This window comes from Melopsittacus undulatus, chromosome 11, assembly GCF_012275295.1.
Source record: "Melopsittacus undulatus isolate bMelUnd1 chromosome 11, bMelUnd1.mat.Z, whole genome shotgun sequence".
Classification (NCBI taxonomy): Eukaryota; Metazoa; Chordata; class Aves; order Psittaciformes; family Psittaculidae; genus Melopsittacus; species Melopsittacus undulatus.
The window spans coordinates 14759195-14776059 of record NC_047537.1 but is presented as its reverse complement, the minus strand read 5'-3'; the positions used below and the strand labels follow the sequence as shown (position 1 = coordinate 14776059).

The window sequence follows — 16865 nt, the reverse complement described above, 5'->3', positions numbered from 1 at the left end:
GTTGTCCTCTGCCTCAAACTGCTGATAAGCCTGAGGGGGAGAAAGAGAAACAGACCTGCTAGAACGCCAAATCCAACTGGTACAATGCCTTCAAGAGGAATTACAAATTCCTGCTACACAAGCCAGGACAGGGATCCAGCTCATTAACGAGACTTTCCTAGCACTAGACTATCTGAAGGCTCTCCTTGCACAGCTTTCATCCAGATCCATTCTTAAAAGCAGGTCCTATGCTGAAGTTAAGGTATAGAACAAGCATAATCAATCTCATGAGCCAATAGAACCTTACAACCTATTAAATAGTTGCTAAAGAGCACACACATGAACCCAGGACTGAAACAGAGACTGAAGCTATCAAACAAGTATTTAACCTGAAAGAGGTAACATCTGGAAATAATCAGCATAGAAAACTGATTTGTAAAGCAAGTGATAAATCTCGCTCCTTAGCAAGACTGACATCTTCAAGTAGCTCTTACTATTGTGAACTAGAGGTCTAGTTCTCAGTTTAAAAAGCAGGACACTTTAATTACAAAGATAATTTAGCTGTCAAGAATGCTCTTTTGATAGTAAATATCAATGCATACAGCTGCATGATCTTATCTCTCACACTTCTGGACTGCTCAAGTATTCACTATGTCTCAGAGTCACAAAATCAGTGAAATTTATCACCACAAACCTGATATAGAACTTAAAAGATCTCCTTAAATGTTCTGCTACAACTTTTGATATAAAGACAACCATATGCCAGGAGATGCTTCACAGGGGTTGAAATTCAGATGAACAAGGATATATACAAGCCAACTTTTACTCAAAATCAAGTTAAAAAGCATTTGGATCCAGCACCAACTTCACTCTAAATCTCTGGTCAAAACAGTGTTTCAAAGAGAAAAGTTTTGACTGACTGTTTCAAAAACAGTGGAGGCTCCATTTCTACATTTGGCTATTGAAACCAGTCACTTTTTGAGGAAATCCAACATGAAATCAGCCTGAGCACAGAAGCTGCAGCAGCCTAGACTGCTTTTTGAAACCAGATAACCAGTGGCAACTCAGGGACCTAAAATTCCATGAGACATTTAAAGCCATTTTCTTTATGACTGCGACATTTACAGCTGCGGAATTACTATAACAAACTCCAACACCTAAATCACTAGCACAATGCTTCTTCATTTAAAAAAGTATATGAGCAGTTAATTATATGTCAGTGGATTTCAACCTCCTCTCATCACTTTTGTTCATGTATATTAATAGACAAGTTTAAAGCAGGCCAACGGCTGCTCTAATTTTCTACTCCCTTTTATTTTCACCTCCAGCCTTGCAGGATGACTCTGTTACTGTACCCCCTGCTCCATCTGCTGGCTACTGACTCCAGACACAACACACACAGCAGGTACTCTTGTGACTTCCCAGCATAAGGCAGCAAGAAGGTAACTGAGAAATGCTTTAGTCCAAACCAAAGCCTTCCTTTCAAGTAGAGTTTGATGCTCACACATCTCCTTATTGAAATACTCTAAATAGCAAGGCACTGGCACAGGGTGCCCAGAGAAGCTGTGGCTGCCCCATCCCTGGCAGTGTTCAATGCCAGGTTGGACACAGGGGCTTGGAGCAACCTTCTCTAGTGGAAGGTGTCCCTGCCCATGGCAGGGGATGGAACTGGATGAGCTTTAAGGTCCCTTCCAACCCAAACCAGTCTGGGGTTCCATAATTCTTCAAGTTTAGCCGATACCTGAGGCACAGTGGAGGAAAGAGCAGTGAAGAATGTGCTTTGTAAACAAACCCATGCGGATGACAAACTGCTGCACTGAGAAAGAAGCAGTAAACAGTAAGCTCTGAATCTGTTAATGAAGAAATACAAGAAGTCCAGCTGCTGTTTCTTCTTTGTTGGACAGCAGATGAGTTTTGCTGCTTCAGTCTTTGAAAACTAGGTAGGAACAATCCAGACCCCTATTGAATAAACCCTTAACTCTTCAACTTCTTTCAAGGACCTATTGAAAACCTTTCTTGTATCCCTTAGAATAAATAGAAGGTTGAGGCATACCTAGAAATAACATTACTGACAGATGCATTTCATGCCAGTTTACTTATTCACATCATCATGTGCACAGATCACAACTCAAGTCAAAACCCAAAACAACATGAGCTGAATAGCTCATATTAAGTTTCCCTCTTAACTAGACAGGTCTGTGTTAACTTGCTGCTGCAGCTCTATGCAGGTATATCTCAGTGTCAGATGCCTTCAGATCATATCAAGAGGCTGTGTACCTGGGTGTACATTACAGTAATGCTGCTATCTGCTTAGCTCAGATGAAAATCAAATACCAAATAATGTAACATCTGCAGATAACAGAACCGGGTCTTGCATTTTCTCTTGAAGCCAACAAAAGCAATAGTTCTGTTCAGCTTCCAAGGAAATCAAATCTGCATGTTTTTAGGTCAGCTGCCAAAACGTTTGTCTCATATTCCAAATAAAACCTGCAGCAAGCAACAGCAATTGCTGCACAATGTCACCTGACATAGGAAATACAATCACCTCGAGAGTTGCGTCACATTTGGTTTCTGAAAAGCAAGAGCTGCTTCTTGGTTTTTCGTTGTTTTGTTGGGTTTTGAGGTTTTTGTTTTGCCTAAAAGCCCTTTTTTATTTTCCCCAAATAACATCTAACTTGAGCATAAATTAAAAAGCCAAGATTTTCATAAACTGAGCTATGGAAATATATCAGTGCTTTGTTTGTCCTGTCAAACGCAGTACGTTACCTTGGTTGTAATTCAGCACTAGGCAGATCCAGAAAAGGAACCAAATCTTTCTACTCCCACAGCCTACCACCTCCATCTGAAAGAACCTCAACCATGCAGATATCATGCTTTTCAGATCCTCTTATAAATAAGTTACTCTGAGAAGGATCCCTCCAGAAAGCACACCCAAAGCTGTTTTATTCCTGAAGTAAGCCAAAACACACTACAGTTGTCTTCTACACCAAAATAATTAACTTACAGGCTGTAATACATAGACAGAAACAATGTTCCCAAAAAGGGAGGCAAGAAAGGGAAATAAATTAAACCTCTGTAGTGCCCACAGAGCTCAGTAGCACATCACATGAGCACGAAAGGCTCTTATCCCCTTCGGTAACTGGAGACTGAGCAGTATCCAAAGCAGTATCATGTGCCTTTATGGAGTGTTGCTGGACAAGTGAGCTGTGGATTTCTATTACAAGTTTTTAACAGCTCTATGTGCCTGGTTTTCCAGATTGAAGGCTGAAATTTGAAGCATTCCAATGCTGCAAACTAATTACAAGGAGAGCGAAGGAGTCTCACCATAGCAAAGACTTGAAATAATGTGAAAGTCAGATATATACAACCTATTGTAAGAAATGCATAAAATTATATCAAGACTGGTGTTTGCCTTGGACTCATCACTGAGTGGAAGGGAAGGAGAAGAGAAAAATTTAAGTATTAAACATGATTAAATTTATTTAAAGTTATTCAATTTATTAATATTTAACATTATTAAACATTTAACATTATTAAATTTATATTAAACATAATTAAATTTAAGTATTAAACATTTATGTTTAATAGGGTTTTGGAACCCTGGCATTTCCATGCTCACTGCCCCTCCACACCATTCAGAGCTGCCCTCTGCTGTTGAGAAAGATAATCCATGAAAGTCAAGTCACAAAACCAAAGACATCTGCCCGTATTCAGCACAAGCTTGCTGACAACCCACTTCCAAAAACTCTGCTTGTACCAACATCATCCCTACACAAACCTCCAGGAACTCTGTGATATTTAACTTGCTTTAACTGCCACAAGCCACAGACCCCCAAGAGCATGGGTACTCTTTCCCTTGGTCCCTGCACAGGTGGTGCTGACAGCCAGCACACATTAAGGTGAGGGCAGAGGTAACCACAGATGGTTAAGGAGAAGAGCAGTAGTGCAAAATGAGATGAGATGGATCACAGGCCAGCAACCCACACCACTGCAGCACATTCCTGCACTCAATTAGAAGTCACAAATCCTTACACTAGTGCCCTTCTTTAAGCAGTTGTAAAGTTTACCAATACATCCCAGGACGCAACATGTCACACTTTTTTTGGCAGCAAACTTAGGCAACCACCACAACCCATCAAATACCAGGACCGGGTGCTACACATCACACAAGATTGGTAACTCAATACGTGTCTGTTCCCCAACATTCAGGATTTCATCATCTACCACGGCTCACACTCCTCCCAGCAGTGCCACCAGGTCACGCTCTCATTGCTCCCTCTTTCCATTTCCTCCTATGGAAACGCAGATTAGGGTAGTTCACTCATCTAGAGGTGGCTGAAAGCAACTGCTTGAGTTTGTCATGCAATGAAAACCATGACTGAACCACAGGAACTTAGAAACTGGTTGGCAGAATAAGCTTCTTATTTCACTTCTTTAATTTCAAATGGCAGATTTATCCCCACCCAGCTGGTTGCACATGTGGCTATTAATGCTATCCCACATGATAAACTGAAGTGCAAATAAAAATTTCTTTTTCTTTATTTCTTTTTCTTTAGTGTGACAGCCACAAAGATTGCAAAACCATGCACTTATAATTCAAGACATTACAAAACTGTGGGTTCTTGAGCAATTTTATCTGGCATGTACGATCATGTGGAACCAGACCATGTAACTTAAGAGCTGTCCTAAAAATGCTCTAGTTTGGACAGTGTTTAAGGCAATGAATTAAAATGTTTTAATAGACAAAACTTGTTCTTACAGGCCTTGGTTGTTTGAGGAAAAACACACAGCACACAGGAAGTAGCCTACAAGAAGCAGGCAGTCTGGTAGTTAAAGTACTGCATGAGGCGACAAGTCTTTCTTGTTCTCTATTAATCATGTCATAAACTGATGTTGCTTATCTCAGACTCTGCACTGACACAAGAAAAAGCAAAGCCAGGTATTACTTGGTTACTTGCTTTGTGCCAGGCTTTGCAATTCCCATTCTCCTTGATAATACTATCACCATTCTCCATGTTGACATGGTACCAATTGGCAATACCACAGACTATTTATGTGCATAGGCAGTAGCATAGGAAGTAGAAGAGAAAAATATAGGAAGACAACTTGTAGTTGTGTCCAGTGAATTAAAACAACACATTGGTACCTTTGTTATCACAGGACATACAAATCACCTTGCCTATAAAACAGAAAACAAAAGGTAGACTTAGACTACTTCACCAATATATACGCTTGTACAGTTTTTCATGCCTTAGAAATTGAGAGTACCACAAAATTCAGTTCACTTGCATAATATTCATTAGGTACTCAACAACTGTGCTTACACCCTTTGATCTTTCTCTGCATCAGCAGCATGTCAAAACCTTTGCAACAGTCTTTCATGTTGTCCCAGACAACTTACCAACCCAAATGATAAGCAAAACTCAATGTTCAACACAACCCCATTGCTTCTCCAGAGTTGCATCTTAGCCATCACAAGAGGCTTTTCTCCAATAAAACCATTTTGTAACTGTTTAAAAGTCAATGCCCCAGCATCAGAACTTTAAGGTAGTACAACTGGTTTCACCAACACTATTTCTTACAAATAAAAACCAAGTACTTCTAGCCAACACTCGGTGGTTCTATCAGAACAATTTTCTCATGCAAATACTGTCATTATAAAGATACACACACATATATATACATAAAATGTAACTAAAGCTTTAAAATCATACACTAAGGCTTAATATTCAAGGCAAAACCAAGAATTTCACACAAATAGATTCACAGAACAACATAGAACAGTGCTGTGCACATCAGTATATGGTAAGTGTAACTTCTGTGTAAAAGAAACACCAGGTGTGCTGTCACATACATTGCCAGGAATTCAAATTAGTTTTCTGTGCACCTACTTTGTACTTTTTATTACAGTAACAGAAAAAGTAAAGGTTTATATGACATAATGCAATCTTGACACCATAATCTTGTTGTCAGAGTACAGGGTCTCCCATTAACAAGTTGTTTGGGCTGTGGGCTTAGAGCAGAGGCCTTCTGGAAACAGTGTGCTTCGTTAGGAAAACAGATCACTCAGCTCTCCTTCCAATGTTTTCTTTTCCCCTTTGCTGTTGCTTTTAAGCACATACACATTCCTATTTACAAGAAACACAGCATTTCTGATAGTAGTCTCTACAATATGCTTTCAATTCTCTATTTTAGCTTGACTTGACCTTTAAAGATGCATTCCTAGGAAACAATCATCCCTGTTTTCACTAGAAAAGACTGCTTGAAGGGTTCCTCCATCACAGTACAGAATCCAAGAATATTTTAACTGCAATGGACCTGAAGTACACACCTCTAAGGTTTGCCAACAGCATTCTAGACAACTGAGATTTCAGAAAGGTTCGGCTCTGCATGTCACCCACTTTAACCTTAACACTAGTGCACTAATACTTCTAATATGCTATAGACTCACTCATGCCACTGAAAATTAAACTTTACAAGAAGATTATTATACCTTCAGTTCCAAAAGAGAGCTACAGCTTGGTGCCTTATAGGCAGAGAAGGCAGCTGAGTAGAAATAAAGGAAGAAAGAATTGTGCAAAGGGGCTACTTTGACAATTGACACTCTGCTTCTCGCAACTGATCTTACCTCAACCTTATCAGTCTTGCTTCAGTCTTGCTTTATATTTCTGTATGGCCCAGCAATAAAAGCTGTATAATAACTGATAGACAAGCTAGTTTCATGTCGACATGAGTTAGCTTAGAAGCTTGGCAAAATGTTCCATTAATTCACATTGACCATTGTTTCTACACTGTGCCAAAAAGGATAAATGAAAACAAAAATCAGAACTTTCATTGCACGATTAACACTTACAGAAAAAACTAGCAGTATAGGTCTTTCATCTTCAATTTAAGACTGGGGGTTGAGGGAGATGAAACAAGAAGGTTCATGTGGGGTTGAGTATTTTTTCCTCCACCCTTTACTCAACTAGTAGTAGAAAAGCGGGTGATCCAGAGTCATTCAATGACCATACCTGGCTAAGAGGCAGCTCAGCAGAATGTCTAAGCTGCAATGTATTCACGCTGTAACTTTCAGTGTATCAGGAGAACTGATCATTGTTATCCCTCTTCCAAAACTTAAACAAGCTTTTGTAAATTACACAGAACATCTCTAAAAGTGGAAGTGATCTCCCCTAACTCTTTCTGTAAAAACTAAGTGCCTCATAGAAATAAATAATGCAGCAGAAATCATACAAAAGCTAATGAAAATCGGCATCAGTGGTATTCTCATCCCAGCAGTGCTTCAAAACGTGAAGGTTACATTTATTTTTAGCACAAACAGTTTAATGGGAAGAAAATTCACTTGTTTTATAATCACTAACCAGGGAATAAGTTCTACATGTTCAGGTTTTCTCCTGAAAAAGTAGGTAAATATGAAAATGGCATGGTCTAAAGGTAAAACAACCACAAGTAGGACAGCAGAAGAATCAGATTACAAGTCACAAGCTTGTATCTGATTTGTTTGCCTTAATACTAAGGAAAACAAAGTTACACAAGAGTAAACCCAGTTATCTGTCAAAATACAGGTATCAGACAATACATGTGCTAAATACCTGTGCTATCATTTCACAGAACAGAAGTTAACACACTACCATCAGTTACAGGGAGTGCAATATATTTTACTTACTTTGATCAGCGTAGTTTTTTGCTTTTAGCTCAAGCTGTCGAGTCTGTGATTCTAGTGCTTCCACTCGGGTCTGCAAGTCCTTCTTCTCCTGTTCTTGAGAATCTTCAAACTCGATGAATTTCTAAACAAAAAAAAGTGCAGTTAAGCTCAACAATTAATGACAGGTTTGGGTTTGGATTTTTAAGCCTGAGCAAATTCTTTCTCCAAAAAGAAAGAAGAGAAATCATTCCTAGATTTGTTTTTAAAAAGACTTTCACTTTAAGCAGCATGTAGGAAACAGTACAGCAGTCCTCCCCAGCAAGGAAGGGTGCAAGCAAGTTTCCTAAACACATCTACAGCACACATTTAAACATGAAGAACACTATTTTAGCCCAGTGTCCACCAGCCAAGCATCCCACCTTGGCTACTCTGTGTAATCGCTATCAACTAAGTGCCAACTACTTCAATGAAGCCTGCCTGGGACTAACATAAATATGGATTATTTCCTTCTTTCCTAACTTGACACTTGCCTGTCAACACTGCACATGAATACAGAAAGTCTGGGCATCCTTAGATGTGACTGAACACTGGTGAAGCTTATCTTCACCTGTAAACCACAAAGGGACTGACACCACAGTAGGGACATGCCAGCAACAGGGCAAACCAAAATTATATGCTGTCTTTTAATTCCCACCCAATCTTTTATCATTTGATATATAAATTACAAATGCTTACAGTCTTCATCAACTGCATAGAAAACTATTCCCAAGCACTCTGCAATTGTGCTGATCACCATCCTCTGCTGCTTACCTTGGTTTACTGACTTGGTGTCTCACTGCTGCATACATCAGTCAGTGTCTACATTTTATTGCATTAAAGTTCCCAATTCATCGTAACAGCAGTTTTTAAAGCACTTTTGCTGTTTTTCTTAACCAAAACCTTCAGAAAGTCAACATGTACCGCTAGCACAAAGAACACCAAGAGCCAAAGATATCTTCGGACATGTAGTACACTCTATTCTGCAATGCAAAGAGAAGGCAAGGCCACAAAACACAAGTTATGGAGAAGGCCCATTATACAAGGAGAAAGAGCACAGAAGAAGCCTTTGCAGAAAAAAAACAGACATCCAAGATAGCTGAAGGGTGAGAAAGCAAGCTGCAGCTGGGTACCACGTGGAAGCAAAGAGACAGAGGAGGCAGGAACTTAAAAATAGTGATGTTATAGGTGATTTGAATGTGTTTTCCTACATACTGCTAGGAAAACTTAGAGGCACAAAACACTTTAAATGCTTGCACTGACTTATGCGCACACTGACTTCTAAAGAGCTTTAGCCACTGTGTTTTATAGCTTTTACAAAAGCAGACACTCATAACCCTATGAAAATAGCTTCAGTTTACAGGGTCATCAGAAGAAGTTCTGCTTAAAATGTTACTTCTACTGTAGAAATGCATCCAAATCTATGAATTGGAACAAGAGCTCCTTTCAGACAAGGCTATCACAGGACTAGGCATGGTGTTCATATGACTGTGCTTGAAGCTAAATCATGAAACAGTTGAGAAACAGCTGACATAAGCCCAGGTAGCACTGCTTTGGGTTCTATGATTTAAAGTGAGTTCTCCTGCTTCAGAAAAAGAGAGATGTGGAAAAGCCTTTTACCCCCTAAACACAAAGTTTGGGAAGATTAATTTGTCAGTGTCATGCTGAAAAACTCCAACTTTCAACTTGTTCCATGTCTCCTTGGTAGCAAATGATACAAAACTTTTGCCCCTTTTATATTAAATATTCAAGTCATGTCTGGCTTATTCTTAGCAGGCTCCCTTATAGAAAAGGGCTTCGAAGTTTGACACAAATTTGGCACTGAGGCTAAAGACCCACATGGCTTGTTACATTCAACATGGGAAAATATGAAAGAAGAATTATAGAACTGTAACATCTTTGTTTAGTTGCTTCTCTGATGATTTCCCAAAGTCAGATGTGTCTCAACTTGCAAAAGACCAGTGACAATCACACTTTTGAATAAACAGCCGTTCAAAGCCATCAATGTCATTGTTACTCATGGAACTAAAGATAGATATCATTTAATATTTCCTCTGAAATCCTTCAACAGCAAGGATGCAAACAAGTTTTGTATTAAATGCTTTTGTTACCTTCCAGTAGTTTACATTCAATTTGTTCAACTTAGAATTTAAGTTGCATCTCTTCAAAGCATTTTTATAAGCAGAGCTGGGTAACTTGTTTTTCCTCTGCTGAAAACTACAGCTTAGCAAATTGTGGATTGAATACTTTAGACTTTGTTTCTATTTGGTTTCATCTCTCCTTCCAATGGTGTTAACAGAGGCAGAGTCCTAGGATATCGATCACCTTGTCCTGACTACACTTGTATGACTACAGTGTGAGGCATCCCTACCCACAGCAGGGGGGTTGGAACTAGATGATCCTAAAGTCCTTTCCAACCCAAACCATTCTATGATGGCAGGACTAGGCAAGTCAAAGATAGACTGAGCATCCACACTGAAAGACCTTTTTCTTCTTTTATTTATTTACATTGGCAGTATATTCAAACATTGCACACCACCTGCACTATTTAACATACATCCCACAACATACATAGGAACATGATAGCCACTCAAAATACAGATATTAGATGTACTCTTGTTTCATCCTGAGCTACTGGTTACGCAAAATAATGAGGCAGACAAACTTCTAGCTTTCCTCATTTTAACTGACATCCTGCCTAAGCCACAAAGCCATATCTTACAACTCTAACAAGAAGTGAGACATTTTTGGTGCTTTTTTCTTTAAGAACAAGCTGAAGGATACCAATCCACCTCTGAAAGAATCACACCCAATACCACAACATAATAGAATATATGGCTACAATGGCCCTTAACAAGTCAGCTTGTTTCAAGGCTCAGATGCTCTGTGTTGATGTCTGGATCCTAATTTTGATTAGGATATGATGATGCATAAGCACAGGATATGATGCACACCTCCTCCTGCATGTGCCTGCTGCTGAAATCCAAGCCTGTGATACCTTCAGAAACTATGTTTGGCAACTCCCATTTAATCCTTCCCATTTTCTCCAGGCAGTATCAACTGTGTCACTTCAGAAAAACATTTGCCTAACCTACTCTTAAAGACCTCCAATAAAAGGTACTTCACCAATAAGGTTCAGAACTCTTTGTCATCCATTTTTAATCTACTTAAAGTTTCCAGCAATAAACACTGTCATAAATACAAACTCAGACTACACAATGGAACAACACAGCATACACATTTGGAGACCTCATATGCATACAACCATTTAATCACTCAGTAATATAGTGCTAGCCAAATGAAACATCTTTTCCTATATTTAAGTCATCTTCTGTTTTCTTATATTTTAACTTGCTTTCCCGTCACACAATCCAGTTCCAACACCAAGCGCATCGGATGTCAGGGTTCCACCTACTTGGCAGTCTTTATTACCCTATGACATGCCCTTCAGTAATTTTTACTGCAATGAATGCCAGCTTTTCAGCCAATAGCAAGTTCTTCCTGGAGCAGGTAAAGAGAATTAACTACAAAGCCAGCTCAGCTGGACTTGGGGTAGAGAAAAACACATGCTCCTGAAAACAACGCAGTAACTTTCACACTACTTCAGCAAACTTTCTGTACAATGGATCTTACTCTTGTTCTCCCATAAAATACTTAAACTCTTACTGCAGAGTGTTTACTTAACATACAATCTGAAGGAAGAAAGTTAACTTTGGGAACAGTTAGAAAAGTGAACTTGATGGCTGCCTCAACTGATTTTCATGGCGTTAAATCCTTTTTCATGGTTGTAAAGTAGCAACCATGTATTTAACATAAGATCTCAAGAGCAGCTTAATTCCAACCAACAGCAGAGAAGCTAAAAGATACACTGGGCAGCCTGACATGGCTAGAAGGAGCAGATTTTATCTTGTTTCCAAGTCTACACAAAACACCTTCTGCCCGCACCATACACACAGGTATGGAGCCGTGTACTCCTCCAGGAGTCAAGCTTACTAGTGTATAAAATAGCAGAACCCCAAAATGTTCTTCCTCTCCCACCTCTTTGTGGCAGGGCGTGCTGCCTAGCATTCACTAAGTGGGAAGATAAGTTATGCAGAACTGTAAACAGAACAGCTGGTTCCTCTATTACTTCAGCCATATCACAAAACATACCATGGTGAGAGTCAGACAGGGGACTTCACAGCAACTAAAAAGATCATGACTGCTGCCCAGAGGACTGAAGAGGCCCAGAACTTCTGAAATCACCTTAATAGAAGCCCACGGGCATTAACTTTCAAGATGTGTCTTTAGTAACATGGTCAATGGTGTAAGGAGATGCCTATTCAAGTAATAAGCTATTCATATTCATCAAGATACTGCTGCAAACAAAAATTCCTAAGCAGCAAGCAGAAAGTAAAAAGGGATATGTTAATTCTTCAGGGCAGTCAGAACAGATGGTATGGAATACTGAACTTAGTAGCTCAAAATTCTCCATTTTGCTGTCAGCTTACACAAGCAACCTCCACAAGGAAAGATACACACTAAGCCAGTAACTTGTTGTCCAAGAAAAACAGTGCTATATTCATGTCCCTCCTTCTGTTTCAACCATACTGCACCCATCGGATTATCTCTACATTCATAAAAAATGTGCAACAATCAGACCTGAATAAACCATCTACCTCTCATGAACATACCGTGCTGTATCTATGACAGACATCTTCACATACGTACAGCACATAACAGGTGACCTTTGCGCTTACAGGTGAAAACGTGGTCTTTGGTCTAACTGCACTTTGGAAAGCATTAGCGAAGTGTCTTGCAGCATGAGTACTAGTTTTTAGACTACGTAACTGCAGTGCCTTCAAGTTAATGTAACATGACACAGAGGAATGGGGATGGCAGCGAAATACACTACCAGCACCAGTACATACAGCTCCTGCAGAGCCACACCACCACAATTAGCACCGTATTCTATTTCATCACATTATGTTTCTGCTGTTCTTCCCAAGGCCTGCTTGTTTTCAACCTGGCAAGTGCTGCCTGTGTTTTAAGCACAACTGATTTTCTCGTTAATTAGTTCAGAAAATATTTCTCAGTCCTCTTATGCTCTTAATAAAAATAAAATGTATGCTAAAAAAGCCTTTCACACACAGCTTGTGTCAGAACTAGCGATTGATTCTTTATGGCAACAGGCCCCAGACTGAAATCCATACGGCATCCTACAACAACCACATGTTTGACAAGGAAGAAGAAAGGTCTATTGGTCCAAGAGCTGGAGGGACACAGTTCACACCATACTGATTGTTAACAAACTGACAAAGCACTGCAACAGTATGCAGGCAACATTTTGCCCTCACTTGTAACAATACCACATACAAATATCTGTACAGGGCTGAAGTTTCCCAATTAGATTTCATTGTCAATACTGTCTCCACCCTCAGTGGTGTTGTTGTCATTCTGATTTTGGGGAAATTAAGAAACTAAACACACCACAGGGAGATAAGCACAGGGCACCAAGTCTGGAAATAGACTTGTAAGATGGCTTGTTCTATTACAGATAATGCTGTCAATCCAATTCCCTACAGGAGTTTGGCGAGACAATGAACTGGAGGAAGTTGTCCTGCAGAGCTGCTTTCTATTGCGGTGGTTTATAATCTGGCAGAAAAGAACACTTCACAAGTTTATTTATGCTGAAATAGTTCTTAGGTGTTTTTATTTCCATTTTTGCAACAACACCCGAAGGCAGAGCCTGTGCCACTGAACAGCCTGCACCACCTGTTGCTGACTGCAGCTTCTATGCACCGTCTCCAAAGAACTTCACACAGCGGAGATTTCCATGGGTTTTCCCATGCATTCTCCCTGTTTGTTGTAAATACCCTTTACAACCGCTTTGACACGGACAACCTGCCTCCTGACAAGGGGAAAATCCAAACGGAAAGTGAAAGAGCAGAGAAGCCAGTCCGTGGGTCCATGTCTGCTCTGCTAAGCAGGGCTGCTTTTCCCCTCTGGATCTGCTGACCAGCGCTGAGGGAGAGTTACTTAAGAGGCCGCCAAGAGAAGCGGTGCTAGGGACGGGACACACACGGCAGCTCCGTCACCGGCTGTGCTCACCGGCACCCGGCACTGCCCGGAGCACCACGGACCGGCTCCCGCGGCACGGGCAGGGATGGCGCTCGCCGCCTGCCCGCTCCACAAACGCATCAAGACCCGAGCCCGTCCCTTGGTGGCCCCGGGTCGCTCAGGCAGATACACCCCGCACCGCGGGGCCTCCTTCCCTGGAGCCGGCAGGAGCCGCCACCGGCCGCGGCGCTCCCCGGGCCCGGGTGCCGCAGCTCCCCGCCTTCGGCAGCCCCACCGCCGCCGCCGCGTCGGGCAGGAAGTGCCCCCCGCCTGCGCGGAGGAAGGAGCGCGGAGCCGCCGCCCTCCACCGGCTCCGGGCCCGGCGCCCGCCCTCACCTCCTCGGCCTGCTTGCGCAGCGCCTTCTCTCGCTCGTACTGCGTGAGGAGCTGCTCGTTGTCGTCCCGCAGCAGCTCCAGCTCCACGCTGGTCTCCTGGCTGTGCGCGCACACCGAGTCCAGGTTCTCCAGCACGGCCACCACCAGCGGCATCAGCTCGGCCACCACCTCCTCGTCGTAGCGCCCGATGAGCCGCTCGAACTCGCGGTAGATGGAGCCCGCCAGCCCCGACACCCGCTCCGACATCATGGCGGGGCCGGGGCCGCCGGGATCCTCCTGGTACACCACGCCGTCCGCCAGCTCCATGGCTGCCGGCGAGCGCCTTCCCTCGCGGGGCCCGGCAGCAGCTCAGGGCGCTCCCGGCCGCTCCTCCTGCCTCTGCGGCGGGGCCTCGCCTGCAGCCCGGGGGGCGGACGGCGGCGGCGCACGGCACTGACCTCACCCGCCGCGCCGGGGCGGGGCGCGCGTCAGGCGGCAGAGGCGGGGCCGCGCCGGGCGGGTGGGGCCATGGCGGCGGCCGTGGGGATGGAGGCGGCCCCGGGGCAGCCGCGGCCTCCATCGGGTTCCGCAGGGGGCCGGGGTGTGTGCGGGGCGTTGTGGGGAGCACCGGAGCCAGAGCCGATGCGGCCGGTGTGGGGCGGAGCGCTGCGGACACGGAGTGCGGCGTTGGGGTGTTGGGTTGCGGAGCGGGAGGCCGAGCTCCGAGCCGTGGGCCGTGTCATTAAACCCTCATGTGTGAAGGGAAGATGTGAGAAGTGCTACTGACAACTCCGGGGAAGCGCCGCTACCTATTTATTGCACCCACAGAGGCATAAATAGACGGAGGGACTCACGTGGGGGTGACTGACGGAGCTAAACCCAGAGCTCAGGACTTGGTGGCTCCCAAACCCCTCCTGGGTTGCTGTGCTGGCTCATCTGACAGCGAAAGGAGCCCTTATTTCTGATAAGGTCTCCAGATAATATGAGGAATCCTGGTTTATTGGCAATAACACGACTTGGAAAGCATCTTGCAGTTGCTAAGGCTGGTTTTCCAGGGATTTGGATCATGTGCTTTGTCACGGGAATGGTGTGAGCTATTCTAGACATTCATAGTAAAGTTGAAAACACCTGAGATTGAAAAGCTTCAGCGCTGCTTCACATCCCAGATTTTTATCATAGAATGGTCTAGGAAAAGGGAAGACCTTTAGGATCCTCGAGTCCAACCGTTAACCCAGCACTGCCCAGTCTACCACTAAACCACATCCCTCAGTGCCACATCTACACATCAGTCTTAAACACCTCCAGGGATGGTGACTCTAGCACTTCCCTGGGCAGCCTTGGTCCAGAGCTTGACAGCCCTTCCTTTGTCCCAATATCCAATCTAAACTTCCCCCAGCACAACTTTTAGGACACAATTCCTAATTGGGGAAATCACTATTTTTCATTAAATATGAGTATTTTGTGCACAAGGGAGTCAAGGAACCTGATGGCAGCACTGAATAAAGCAATGGGTGTTCTAAAAAACGCCAAAGCCTGAGAAGTGGTGAACTTCGAGGTGATTGCATCGTTTTCCACTGGAGAGCACTAGAGGTTAGCACTGCGTTTGCTCTCACTTGGACTGATTCTAAGACAAGTAACAGTGCTTTAAGCGTGTGCTGTGTTCTCTTCCGATGCACTAAGCTAATGGACCTGCACAGGAATAATGAGGAAGAAGAGTTCAGCCCCATATATTGGATTTCTTGGGAGTTCTGTTTAAACACCATCCTCCTAAGCTAATGTTTAACATAGTGCAGCCAGGGCATAGGCTGTTAAAGTACACATTTATTTATAAACATGGCAAAAGGAAAGAAAAGCTGATTGCTTTTTAATTGTTAAATCATTTTAACTAAAAAATAAGTTTTAAAAGACACAGAGTGTACTTTCCTACTCTCGTTTCCTCAAGTGCAATTTTCATTTAAATTACTGGAAACGATCCCTATGCAAACACAATGTTTTTACTATTTTTCTTTAGCAGTTATCCATTGAGGAAAACTGCAACTTCACCTTGTTTGCCTGCTGTCTACTACAGATCAGAGTCTTAACTTGCTGCAGAAGTGCTGAGGGAAGTTCAGAATTCCTCTTTCCCTTGAAGCCATGCATCATTTCTCTTTGCCGCAGTTTGTATTGTGGAGGACACTGAGCACCTTTGGGGTGGGGGTTATTGACTTGCGGTTTTTTAGCTGAGCATGAATAAATCCTGTAGGAAGCCTGCAAACAGCCGAAGCCCAGTGGTAAATCAGTTCTGCTCCCAGGACAAGCCTGCTAGCCCATAGCTAATTGCAGTGGACTTTTAACCTTGAACTCACCGTGCTATTCATGTGGAATACCCCATAATGTGAGGACAGCTCTAAGCAGCTGCAGATTACTGTGGGGATACAAACACCAATCATCTTGAATTGCAGCAGAGATCCTTTTCTCTATGTAGAGTTTTATAGTTATTGCCATCACACTGGGCAAATTGCACAACTGCATCAGCTCAGAAGACATCCGCTCTGACAGATGGCAGAAATGGGTCAAGGTGTCTGCCGACAGCCTGTAAGGGATGGGGTCTCTGAGGATATGCTATTTTTATCCTGTTTCTATTAGCAAAATGGATAAATGTGGTTTTCTTTCACAGCTGGAGCAAGTCTGTCATGAAACAGGCAGGCTATTGCCATTAGAGTTGCAATCAGACTGATGAGTATAAGTAGAAAAGAGCCATTTGTGCTCGTGTTTTATTTCTTGTCAGCTGGAGGAGAGTTCTAACATTGAT

The 16865-nt window shown here is 42.8% G+C and overlaps 1 protein-coding gene across 5 annotated transcripts in view; it reads right to left on the bottom strand.

Annotated features, from left to right (window-relative positions):
• SPAG9 (sperm associated antigen 9) overlaps positions 1 to 14473 on the bottom strand; it is a 63828-nt gene extending 49355 nt beyond the window's left edge. For 2 of the 5 annotated variants that reach the window (XM_034067314.1, XM_034067317.1), the window contains exons 1-2: positions 14096 to 14472; positions 7646 to 7766 (exon numbers count right to left, since the gene is read on the bottom strand). In XM_034067314.1, coding sequence (XP_033923205.1) covers positions 7646 to 7766; positions 14096 to 14401 — 427 coding nt within the window. In that variant the 5' untranslated portion in view covers positions 14402 to 14472. Of the gene's footprint in view, positions 1 to 7645; positions 7767 to 14095 lie in introns of all 5 variants that reach the window. The other 3 variants (XM_034067316.1, XM_034067318.1, XM_034067315.1) reach the window with 2 other exon arrangements.
• Positions 14474 to 16865: the final 2392 nt, after the last annotated feature.